The sequence below is a fragment of the Festucalex cinctus genome, chromosome 1, assembly GCF_051991245.1.
Source record: "Festucalex cinctus isolate MCC-2025b chromosome 1, RoL_Fcin_1.0, whole genome shotgun sequence".
Classification (NCBI taxonomy): domain Eukaryota; kingdom Metazoa; phylum Chordata; class Actinopteri; order Syngnathiformes; family Syngnathidae; genus Festucalex; species Festucalex cinctus.
This window is the reverse complement of record NC_135411.1, coordinates 53,119,118-53,130,987: the sequence shown is the minus strand read 5'-3', so window position 1 is coordinate 53,130,987 and position 11,870 is coordinate 53,119,118. Positions and strand designations below refer to the sequence as shown.

General features: G+C 40.9%; 2 protein-coding genes across 10 annotated transcripts; one reads left to right on the top strand and one right to left on the bottom strand.

Annotated features, from left to right (window-relative positions):
* Positions 1–115: 115 nt before the first annotated feature.
* On the bottom strand, positions 116–4,477 carry cd2bp2 (CD2 (cytoplasmic tail) binding protein 2). Of its 4 annotated transcripts, none has more exons than XM_077541996.1 (7): positions 4,459–4,477; positions 3,719–3,825; positions 2,832–2,964; positions 2,523–2,680; positions 1,528–2,110; positions 1,373–1,458; positions 116–303 (listed from the first exon to the last, which is right to left on the bottom strand). In XM_077541996.1, the coding sequence occupies exons 2-7, from the start codon at positions 3,794–3,796 to the stop codon at positions 193–195; spliced, it is 1,149 nt and encodes a 382-aa protein (XP_077398122.1). In that variant the 5' UTR covers positions 3,797–3,825; positions 4,459–4,477; the 3' UTR covers positions 116–192. The 4 variants fall into 4 exon arrangements, with proteins under 4 accessions (XP_077398122.1, XP_077398094.1, XP_077398113.1 ...); XM_077541968.1 differs by lacking the exon at positions 4,459–4,477 and adding an exon at positions 4,376–4,442; XM_077541987.1 differs by lacking the exon at positions 4,459–4,477 and adding an exon at positions 4,303–4,428.
* On the top strand, positions 4,210–9,029 carry pheta2 (PH domain containing endocytic trafficking adaptor 2). Of its 6 annotated transcripts, none has more exons than XM_077542019.1 (5): positions 4,210–4,348; positions 5,765–6,029; positions 7,288–7,375; positions 7,449–7,752; positions 8,521–9,029. In XM_077542019.1, the coding sequence occupies exons 3-5, from the start codon at positions 7,295–7,297 to the stop codon at positions 8,832–8,834; spliced, it is 699 nt and encodes a 232-aa protein (XP_077398145.1). In that variant the 5' UTR covers positions 4,210–4,348; positions 5,765–6,029; positions 7,288–7,294; the 3' UTR covers positions 8,835–9,029. The 6 variants fall into 6 exon arrangements, with proteins under 6 accessions (XP_077398145.1, XP_077398169.1, XP_077398136.1 ...); XM_077542010.1 differs by having other exon boundaries at positions 4,221–4,808; XM_077542031.1 differs by having other exon boundaries at positions 4,261–4,348; positions 5,835–6,029.
* Positions 9,030–11,870: the final 2,841 nt, after the last annotated feature.

Here is an 11,870-nt window from a genome sequence, read left to right as displayed (position 1 = left end):
CATGGATGTATGATTAAAAAGTAATGATCCTGTCTTATACAAAATTAGACCACAGACTTGTATTTGTTCTATTGACGAGCTATATTGTTTATTATGTCCAGGTAACAAACAGCAGTACAGCATTTGGGCGATTTATTTAAAAACAATGTGGACACAAGAAAAGAACATGTAGCGCTGCGTGGGAAGTGGTGATCACGTGTAGAGCTCGAAGTCCAGTCTCTTGGAGTTGTAGAATTGTGAGCCTTCCTGGTCCAAGCGCCTGCAGTACACGCCGCTGCTGAAGTAGCCTTCGTCCACCCAATCCTGACCACACATCCAGATGATCAGAGGGGTGCAGGGAGAAGCAACCGAGCAAATGTGACATCTGTAAAGCTGATGGTAATAACTGAGCTTAAAAAGAAAGTGTAGCGAGGACCATTCCAGACCAAAAGTTGCAACAAACATATACTTCAAAGTAATTAAAATGTGAAGCCTCCTGATTCGGTTGAGAAATTGTTTATGGGATTCAGTAGGTGCCGTTGTTTGGTTAGACCACATTACAGTATAACCACATCATAGTCTGACGAAATGCCAAAATTTGGTTTTAGCAACAGATGAACATGTGTTGAATCCTATTAGTCAAAAGGTGGGAGGTAGGGGGGTGGGGCGTGCGGGAAAATGAACTTCATCTGCCGAAACCTTACAGGTTCAAAATTTGGCATATTTCATATTTTGTCAGAAATCTATACTTTTGGTTAGTCCACACGTGTGGGTGTCATTTTTACAAATTATTGTCCAATATAAAGTTTTGAAAATGGCTTACTCTCTTTAATGACACAATGTTAATGGTTGAACAAACATGCTGTTTTTGAGATCTGAAAAGTGATGATTTTGGAGGCACAAGGTTTATGTTTATGTATTTATTTATTTATATAGTGTCTAGATAAAGTCAGTGCTTCATGTGTACACATTTGACTAAACATGAAAAGTTGAAGTGATAAACCCACAGATTTGTTTGCATTACTACTGTAATCTGATTTAGAATTTACTGACTTATGTTTATGCAACACTTGTTTGGTCCACTTTTGTGAAATTGTTTAGTCAACGCTTAAAAGACTGCAAGTCAGTGTGCTAAATTGACAGCTCTAATTGAGTCTTTCAAATGAATTCATGATTCATTTGCCTTTATTTTAGTCCATGCCTAACCGATAAAACCAAAACATTGGTGTGAAAAATATACATGGGAAGAGGACCTTGAAAAAATAATTCCATATTAAATTGCAATCACAATACTGAGCGGGAAATAAAATAATTTTAATATTTTTCTAAATTGTCCACCCCTAACATAACCCGTGACGTTTCAAAGAGCATGCTGTGACTACCAGCGGTCTACCTGCATCTGCTGACTGGTGAAGGGCCCGTAGACCTCCGACTTTTCCTCATTCTCCCACTTGTACTGCCACATGACTTCCTCGCTCACTGCCAAGAAACAACATGAGCGCCAATGAAATCCGTGCACCTGCGCGAGAAAGCCAGCGAGCGTCAAACCTCTTTCGTCCTTCTCTTCGTCCCGCGTGCCGTGCCTCTCGTCAAACTTCTCTCCAAACATGTCCAGTTCATCGTCCTCCTCCTTCGCGACAGGTCGCTTGCTGCTCATGCTCTTGAGCGTGTATGCCAGCTTCTCCTGAGTTTGCTGGTAGATGCCGTACATGCCCGACGCCACCAGCCTGTCAGCGAGAGACGTGAGGCGGTCCAGCTTCTCCGTGTCCCGCTTGTTCTCCGCCGCGTGGTCTCCGGCGTCCCGCAGCTTGCCCCTCTTCCGCCCGCCGAGGCCCCCGAGCCGCCGCAGCGCCGCCGTGACCGTCTCACCCGGCAACAAGAGTTCAACCAGGGCTTCTGTGAGCTGCTGCTGCGTGAGGGAGGCCAGCGGGTCCTCGGCGGGCTCGGCCTCCTCGTCCTCGTCGCCCTCCTCGTCTTCGCCGCCTTCCTTGTTTTCGCCGCCTTCCTTGTTTTCCTGTTGTTCCTCCCGCTTCTTCTCTTCCTCAGCTTCATCTTCATCACCTGCTCTGCGCTTGCGTTTGGCTCCGAGTCCTTTCTTCTTTTGTTTGAATGGCTGTTCTTTGATTTTCACCTAGATATTAGATAAGATTGGCCCCTTAATCAGTGACCCAACACATTTTTGCAGTTGGGCATTGGCAAATTCCAGTATTTGTGAATTATTTTTTTTTAACTAATCTTCAATCAAATTAGTGTGCCATCTTGTGGAATATAGGTGTTGTTGTTAGGCTGAATGTGTTGAATAATTTAACTAGTGAATACAGTTGTTCATGTAACTTGGGTTCATGACCATTTACATGCTTAGATGCATGCTGCTGGTCACAAATACTGTATTTCGAAAACTGTGACAGTGTTATTATGGGATACAAAGTAGCAATTTCCCTTTCCTGGCTTCTAAGTAAACAGTAAATGCTTTGCCAGTCTACAGGTGCAGCATCATCTTTGCATGAAGGACGCTTGAGAAAGGGTCCAACGAACACAATTACCCAGTCGATGTTGTCGAGCCAGTTGTCTCGGATCAGCTCCTCCTTTTTAACGAAGTAGTTACCCTCTGAGTCAAAGTGTCCCTCCTGCATCTCCTCCTCCAGGTTGAAGGGTGTGATGGAAACGCCCTCGTCATAATCGATGGTGGCGTTCTCTTGGCCTGAAGACAACAACGGACATCAAGTACACAACTGATGGACTCGCAGCAAACAACAAAGACGCCCACAGCTTGTGGCAATAAAAAATAAATAAATAAATAAATAAATAAATAAATAAATACATAAATAAATAAATAAATAAAAAAGACTCACCGTCTACGTCGTCGCTGGCTAAAATGTCATATTTGCTGCTCTGTGTGTCCTCCCCTTCATCCTCCTCGTCACTGTCGAGGGAATGCTTGCCCTTGAACCTGGAGCCTGGACCGCTCGGCACCTCGAGTGTCGGCTTCAGGAAAAACAGAAATAACATTTAAATGTATCTCAATACAACAGGAAGCAGAATAACCAATTCTCTTTTTTTCACCATGTAAAACTGTTCCCAGCTGTCTTATTAACATGTTTGTGACATGCTTTTGTAAGACATCACATCAGAGTTATCCATATGAAGCAAAAACTGATCTCACTTCAAGTGAGCATCCACAGTTTCCAGTACACTATCCCTAGTGGATGGAGCATATCAAGACAAATTACGGATTACACTTGCCAATTATTTTAGAGTTGTAGCACATAACATCACCAAGGACAAATAAACCTACCCCAGGTCAATAACTTCTTCAAGTATTATTATCAAAAGCTAATGTTACCACTAAACTGTGCTAATTCTACACCTTTGTTTACCTTTTGACTGTCACATGATGCATCTGGTTCCTTTACTCGAGAACTGCTGATCATGTCATTGGCTGACAAACCGATGTGGGCCAGATTATGTTAATTAACACAAGTGTTGTTTGGCAACACTCGCAGAAAGGCTCGCTCACGAACACAAATAAACTCATGTATTTACTTGTGAGTTTCATTTTGAACGTAACTATAGTATTTGTATACAAATATTAACGAGCCAATTTTCCATAATACATCCCCAAATTAACTTCATGACGAACTGTAGATACTGTACATTCCAAAACGAATCTTCGGAAATCGACACACAGGAACATGCACAATTAGTTTTGTTTTACTGTAGAGAAAGTTGTCAAACGTACCTTTTTGTTTGGGACCTCGTCGTCCAACTCCAAATCCCCACCATCACCATCCGCAAACGTGACTTTTCTTTTGGACATGGTGCTTTTTTTTAAGCCCCACTTGAAGACTTGTTATTCCGAAGAAAAAACAAGAGTAGGAGGTGTAAGGGGAGAAAACGCATGAATATCGCACAACAATCACGTTAGCGCTGTTGCTAACATGTTAGCTTGCAGCAGCATGCGACACATGCACGAATGTAAAGCATTGTCAGCTAATTTGCGCTAAGATGAAACTATGCTTGATTAGGGAGGCTAATGCAATAATCGCGTGATGAAAGCGTCAGTTTATATATTTAACACAGCAGTATGAACCGAAAATAGCTCAGAAATGTAACCTGATAACAATTTAAACGACGTTCGCTGCTCTGTTCTTCTTTGATGGTTTGTTTCTTTCTTCTTCTACTACAAAGAAGTCGGCCCTGCTATGTCAACAGCGCCACTACTTGTAAGGAGGCCAAACTGCGGATAAGACATTTTTCCAAATATAGACGGGTTGATGTGTTCTTTATTATCATAAACAGTGTTTTAAATGGGCCGGAACGCACCGGTACGGAGCTCCGGCACTTCTAACAGTCTCACTTGAGCGTTCAGGTACTTCTCAACATGAAAAAAACGTACTATCAGCGTTCCGGTACGCTCGACAATGCATGTTTTTATCCCCAAAATCTGTTCCGGCGAGCGCTGCTCATTCACAGACTTACATATAGTATGGAAGTCCTGCGTTCATCACATTAACATGCGCACGCATAATCCAGAATTTTTACAGATCTCAGCTTTGTGAGAGACGCGCGCTTACGTCATTCAAGTCGGCCGCTGTAAACGTGATGCTCGCAAACCCGAATGCGTGTGTTGAACCGTCGTTCTTGAGTTAAGAAAATTAAATAAAAACGGTACCATGCTGTTCCAGCTCAAAGCTTCAAAAAGACTACGGTCAGACGGTGGATTCGCAGGCTGATACAGCATGGACGTAAGAATAAACGGCTGCTCATGTTGTAGCGAGAAGTGAAGCCTTCAGCGGCCATCTTGCGTTGCCACACCTATCTGACCTACTGTAAGTTGAACACATTACAGTATTGACTTTTCTGCTGCGTACTTTTCACATTATTTTCTTCCTTTATAAGGAAAATACCACTGTGTGTGGCATACGGTTATACCAATAAATATATAATAAGTGTGGGAGAAGCTCTAAATGAAGATTTAATCAGTAAGAATCTGAATATAAATTTGCTGTCATATGGTATTTTTCCGAGTGCTACTCAGAATGGTCTGCATCATCGGAACCACCGATTATAAACTTAGAAACAACAACGAAATGGAAAGCAAAGCACTTAAGAAAAATAAATAAATAAATAAACAATCGCTGTGAAATGTACTTCTGAAATATATATATATATATATATATATATATATATATATATATATATATATATATATATATATATATATACGCCAGCAGCCCCCGCGACCCTTGTGAGGAATAAGCGGTCAAGAAAATTGATGGATGGATGGATGTATATATATATATATATATATATATATATATATATATATATATATATATATATATATATATATATATATATATATATATATATATATATATATATATATATATATATATTTACACGTTCTCACATTTCCCTCTTGTTCAAACATTGATAATGTTCAAAACTTCATAAATTTTTATAAAATGGGTATATTACTGTAAAAAAAATATGCAAAATTGCACTTAAAAAACAATCCGCGATACAGCGAGACCACGAAAAGTGAACCGCGTTATAGCGAGGGAAGACTGTATGCAAAAAGGCCACTCGATCCTCATATGAGATGGGAATAAGCCTTCAGCACTGATAAAAATACAATTAGGGTAATTAAATGTGTCATAAATGAGGATTTGCTAGTCAGTGGTGCAGCACATGACATATTTGAGAAAAGTCATGTGTGACACAGAATGCAGAAGCGGTCAAGCATCACTTCCAGGTGACACTTTTTTTTTTTTTTGCACAGCAACTACTCAATCGAAAACAAAAGCCTGGGTTCTGTTACCAGGAAGTGGACCGAGTTATTTATATTTCAGCACTCGTCCTCGGGCACCAGCACTCACAGGAAGTAACCTGAAACTTTGAAATTCAAACATTTTCGGACTGCCTGTGACTCCTGCTGAGGAAAGAAGAAGAGGAGCTATAAGAAAAGACGTTTATATGTCCAAAAAAGAACAAAAGTTGAATGAATGTGGGCAAGTGACCCAGTGAGCGACTCAGCATTGGCAGAGGTAAGTCACTAATGTCACTCTTGTCCGCTATGCAAAATACACAAAATGAATGTGTGAGATAGGTCGGCCTGCGATTGGCTGGCAACCAGTCCAGGGTGTACCCCGCCTACTGCCCAAAGTCGGACGAAATAGGCTCCAGCACCCCCTGCGACCCTTGTGAGGAATAAGCGGTCAAGAAAATGGATGGATGGATGGAGGGATAGTTCGGGGGTTTAGAGGAGTGTAGAGTTAGGCTTTCGGGGGGGGGGGGGGGGGTTCTTCTTCCTGGGGCCAGGGCCGGACTGGGACTCATTTTCAGCCCTGGAGTTTCAGGGCTCAGACCGGCCCACTTTAGTTCACATTTTAATAAATATACACAATGTTACAGTTTGTGTATCAATGTAAAATAGATGAGCATTCCCTCCAACGATATTCATATTACATTTGATCAAAAATTAAATTTACAATTGAATGCTCTGACAAGAGTACGGTCTTCATTTATTTGAACAAGTATGTCAACGTTAAATGGGCCCAAAAAAATGGCAAAAAGAAACCAATAAGCAACTGGACATTAAATGGGATGACATTTTACACACAAGACACACTTGCCAAATGAAGTTTAACCAGCAAGGTTAAGGCAGTTAACACTGTACTTCCTGTTAGTACTCTTATTTTGAAATGTGTTCTCTTTTATGTGTTATTTTTCTACAGACAAGGTTTAATGTAGTTATATTGTTTATTATTTCTAATCGTGGATTAAGGTTTAGCTACTTTTGATATTAAATTATTGTAACTATTGTAATTATTGTGACACACTTTGTAACAAAGGCAGGCAGTCAGTGCTATTATGGCCTGTAAGGGTGATTAGTGTTACAGTCGATTGACAATGGGACAGTTAACATACGATGATGTGGATATTCGTGATTTACCGGCTGATGATGTGTGGGCTGCTGCCAGTGTGATACAAGTGTGGGCTCCTGCCTGCCGATTCACGGCCTGAAATATAGGACGGCCCACCGGGAATTGTCCCGCCCCTCTAGATGGCCCAGTCCGGGCTTGCTGGGGGGTGTAACAAAAAACAACTCAGAAGCACGGGGTTAGTAGCGTTGCTGTTAGGGTTAGGGTAGAGAAAGGACAGAGTTCACAGGTAAGGTTAGATTTCGGCTTGGACCCTTGCTAGATTGAGATTTAGGATAGTATTCACCCAGCGTAATGTTAGCGTTAAGTTATAGGTTGGGAAAGATCCCTATCAAAATTAACCATGTTCTCTTCCTTTCAGTGTTGTTATGAAAATCCACAAGAAGATTTTGACTCATTACCAATCCTGCACGTCACCGGTTGACAAAGAAGGATATCTCTTCAAAAAGGTTCTGAATAAAAAAATGTAAAAGTTGTCTATATTTCAAGGAAAAACCTCAAATCATTCAATCATCCTCGCAGAAACAGCGAAACGGCTCGTACCATCGACGGTGGTTTGTCCTCAAAGCCAACCTGCTCTTCTACCAGGAGCGGCCTGCAGACCGCCTCCTACTAGGCGTGATCATGCTGGAGGGATGCGCGGTGCGGCGAGCAGACGCCGACGGACGCTTCTGCTTCTGTTTGCTCTTTCAGGGACCCAAGCCAAAGAGCTACCAGTTTGCAGCAGAGGACGAGGACACTCTGGAGAACTGGCTGCGGACTTTGCTGTCCGCCAGCCACCGCTACCTGTCACTGCTGCTACGAGACCTGCACATGCAGTATCAAGGTAACAATCTCACATCGGATGGTGGAGGTAGCGACCATCAGCAGTGACTTTGATGTCAATATTGTTCTTGCTTACAGTAAGAATATTAACAAAAGATGGCTAAATATAGTCAAGATCAAAGGTCACATCTTTGAACTTTGATCATTTTCATCCAACTATCTTCAAACTTTAACTCTTTCACTGCCAGCCATTTTAGAAAATTTCAAAATTTTCAATACCCACGCGATATTACGTTCAATAATTATATATAAGCCAAATTTACCAAATGACAGAATAGACTCCCTATTTTTTGCCTCGTCCCGTTCTTTTATAATTGACAGTAGAAAATGTAGGTTTGCCAAAATACAGCCATTTCTCCCATGGACTCTGAAACTGTGATTATTTCGTATAAAATGGGGCAATGATGTCATCTACCGGTGGTTGGGCATCAGTAAAGTTGTTTCCAAGTTTGACATTTACAGTGGAGCATAATCAGATTCTTCCTATCTATCCCCACTCTGAAAAATTATAATTGACAAGTATACTTGTCACCGGGAGTGAATAAGTTCAGAGATAAGGCAAGAATCCTTCCTATGTCAATCTAACACAAGCAGTTTAATGGTAGTTGGGATCTAAAGTAAGATCAGAATCTATTTGAACTGGCTTCCAAACCCTACCAATCGAATTGTCTTTAAACTTGAAAAGAGCAGGAATCAAATATATTTTCAATATGACACAAGATGGCTGAATGCTTGAAGTACGCATGACTCCATCTTTTTTTTTTTGCAGAAGTGAAGCATCACTGTTCCGATGAGTCTCCTCCCTGCACCTTGAACCTCAGACCACCACTACCATCATCAACATCATCATTATCATCGTCAGCAATAGTCATCAAGGAGTTGCCGAGGCCGGAGCACAGGCAGAACGCACACGTCACCCCCTTGAACATGCCGACGTTGCATTCGCAGCCCGAGCGGCCCCTGGTGGCTTCCTCGTTCCGTGAGCTGCACGAGCTTTACGGGCAAGAAATTAAAAAGGCCCGTGAGGAGTGGCTGGCCAGTCGACGTTCACCCAAAGGAGAACGTCCAAGAAGATCAACCTGACGTGAAAACAAAAAGATTCTTTAACAAGAAGTGTGACGGAAAAAAGGAACCTAACATATTATCGACTTCAAAACGTGATTAAAAAACAAAAATAAAACTCAAGAGTGCTAAAATTTGACAACAATGAGTGATAGCATTTGTTGATGAGGTCAGAAAAAATGTTTGACGATTTATGTTAATAAAGAAATAATGCTTTCTTAATTCACTTTATTGTGTTGGTTACATTTACTCTAATTAAAATGAATTAACCTCTCACCACCATCAGACTACCCAAATTAACCCACAAGGACAATGTCGTCTTCAATCATCCTAACATGTATGTTTTTGGAATGTTGAAGAAACAGGAATACCCTACCTAGAGAAAATGCAGGTAAACCGACAAACTCCCTACAGGAAGTCCAGAGCTCAGGATTTGGTTAGGTTTAGGTTGGGGTAGGGTTCAGAATATTGGTTGCCTGGTTTGGGATGAGGCTAAACCTTTTTTTCTGAAAACTAATTATCTTAAGATTATGCAGCAAAAATTTTAACACAAAAATCAAGAAGTTAAACGTTTTATTACAGTTTTTCTCCATAGGTTTGGCACATTTCTTGAAACTGAAATGACATTTTCAAACTTGCAAGCTCATTTGGCCAAACAGACTTACATTTGTGCACAACTTTTGCTAAAAAATAAATAAATAAATAAAATCACAGTAATCCAATGAGATTTTACAAGAATTAGCTGGCAACTTTTTTTTTCCCAGTTATTTATTGTAAATTCCATAGTCAGTTTGTTACAGTGTGGCACAAACCACAAACTACAAACCAAAATGGATGACCGCCTGTGTATTTTTAGACAGGGCTCATTGAGACTTTTTTTTTTTATTTTTTTTTTTTTTTTTTATGGGTCAACTCAAGATAGTCATGATTGTCAAATATACCTTTGCTCAATGAAATTGGCTTTGGCTTCTACAATATCAGGCGGGCGCGTACAAACAAACAAACAAACAAACAAAAAAACAAACTAACTAACAAAACAATCTGTAATCCACCAATGGGTTCCTTGACACATTTTGGACACCCCATGTTTCATCACCATGAAGAGGAAAAAAGTAGAAGGCCCAAATGACAGCGTGACGGCATGGGGAAGACCAGGGCTTGTTGTATCACGGGTAAGTCGTCACATTGCAATTTTCTTCTCCACCAGAGGACGCAACGAAAAAGTGGAATACTAGTTTTCTTCGTATCAAGGGTCAGGGGTTTGTACTGTCTGAGAAGAAAATAGCACATTGTGAGCTGAGATGAGTGCCAGTTATCTATTTTGCACAACCCAAAGTAAAAATTTTCACCTTCATATATTTTGAAGCAGGCCTACAGACAAACTCTAGCAACAAATCATGTGGACTCGTTAGAGGAGAGATTCAGGCATCTTGTCATGCAGTCACTGCTGTTTTAAGTCAACTTGAAACTAGAGCAAGTATTAGCCAACATGGTAGTTTGGGACAACTTGTCCCAGTCATTTTGGGGTTTGTTGTCACATATGCAAAGAATGGGCCAATGAAAATGCACCTCTGGTAACTCTGTTCACGTATGCCAGAATTGTTCTTCAAATGATGAGTCTGACAAATGCCGAATTTAGTTTGATATGTTTTGTTTCATTGATAAAAATTGATTTTCCAATTGTTGGAATTACAGTATGCCCACATGTCAGGACTGGTTTAAGTTTCGTAATGAACCATCCATCCATTAACGGAAATGCTTTAATTTTTTAAAATCAATTTAATCCCAAATTCTCAATTTAACGGAAGAAAAACAAACACTTGAGGCTGAGAGCCATGACCTACATGCTAGCAGTTCCCAAGGATTTTAATTTATTTCAAAATATTTTATGCTAAAGTTTGCTCAATTACTATAGTAAATTGTCAAGATAAACAATTTATCTGGCTTTAAAAACAAACAAACAAACCAAACAGGAGAACAAGGATAATTTTGTCCTTGTTTTATTAGTTTCAAAATACAGTGTGACATCTTACCCCATATAGTGTGACAACTTATCCATTGGTGGGGCAACATGTCACATGTTCCCTCCCTCTATTTGATGGCTTATAACTCTGCACTGACACAAAATGTGAAAATGACACAAATAAGACTTTGGTCATTCATCTGGTATACATTATGATTATATATGATGTATTGATTTCAAGAAATATATAAAAGTATAAAAAGTGATACTACTAGCCCTGGTCTCCTTTCGTCACTCGTCTGACAAGGCAGTGACAGCTACGTAAGGCCGGGTTCAAAGGTCAGCCATCACATAAGCGACAGGGGGTCAAGAGTGGGCAAGGATAAACAAATGCGCCCAGGTTGTGGCCAGTTCAGAGGTGAACCAGTGCAGCAGGTGGAAAAAGATCTGTGGAAATATAAACACCCAATAATAGCCTCCAATGACGGGATTGTTAATTAAATGAATGCGGATTAGTGACGAGTAAATTTGGATGCAAAAAGACAAACACGGGAAAGCCTTTCGCTAGCGTGGGTTCAAGCCCCCCACCGCCCGTCCACAACCCCTCTTCACGCCTTGGCAGAGATTCAAGTTTATTTTGCTATTTCGGTCACTCCCAGCTGTCCCAGTTCTCCAGCGAACGTCTGCTGCCATCACCAACGACATGACAAGTAATCCCCTTATGTTTCAGCCAATGAGGGGCCCGGCCCAGGGACCAAACTGTGTGTGTGCGTGTGTGTGTTTTTGTGTGTGTGTGGTGGTGTTGTTGGGGGGGTTTTACACCAGTGGCGGCGGTCCCAATTGGCAAACAGGTGCAAAAATGCCGAGCAGCAAAGTCACACCTTTGCACAAAGAGACGCCAGGAAGAGATCACAGGTCAACGGTGCGTTCAAGTGTCTGACAAATTGTTGTTCATTTTGACGCTATGATAGAGTGTCATAAATTTCAGACTTGACTGGCTAGAGAGAGAGATAGATAGATAGATAGATAGATAGATAGATAGATAGATAGATAGATAGATTGATAGATAGATAGATAGATAGATAGATAGATAG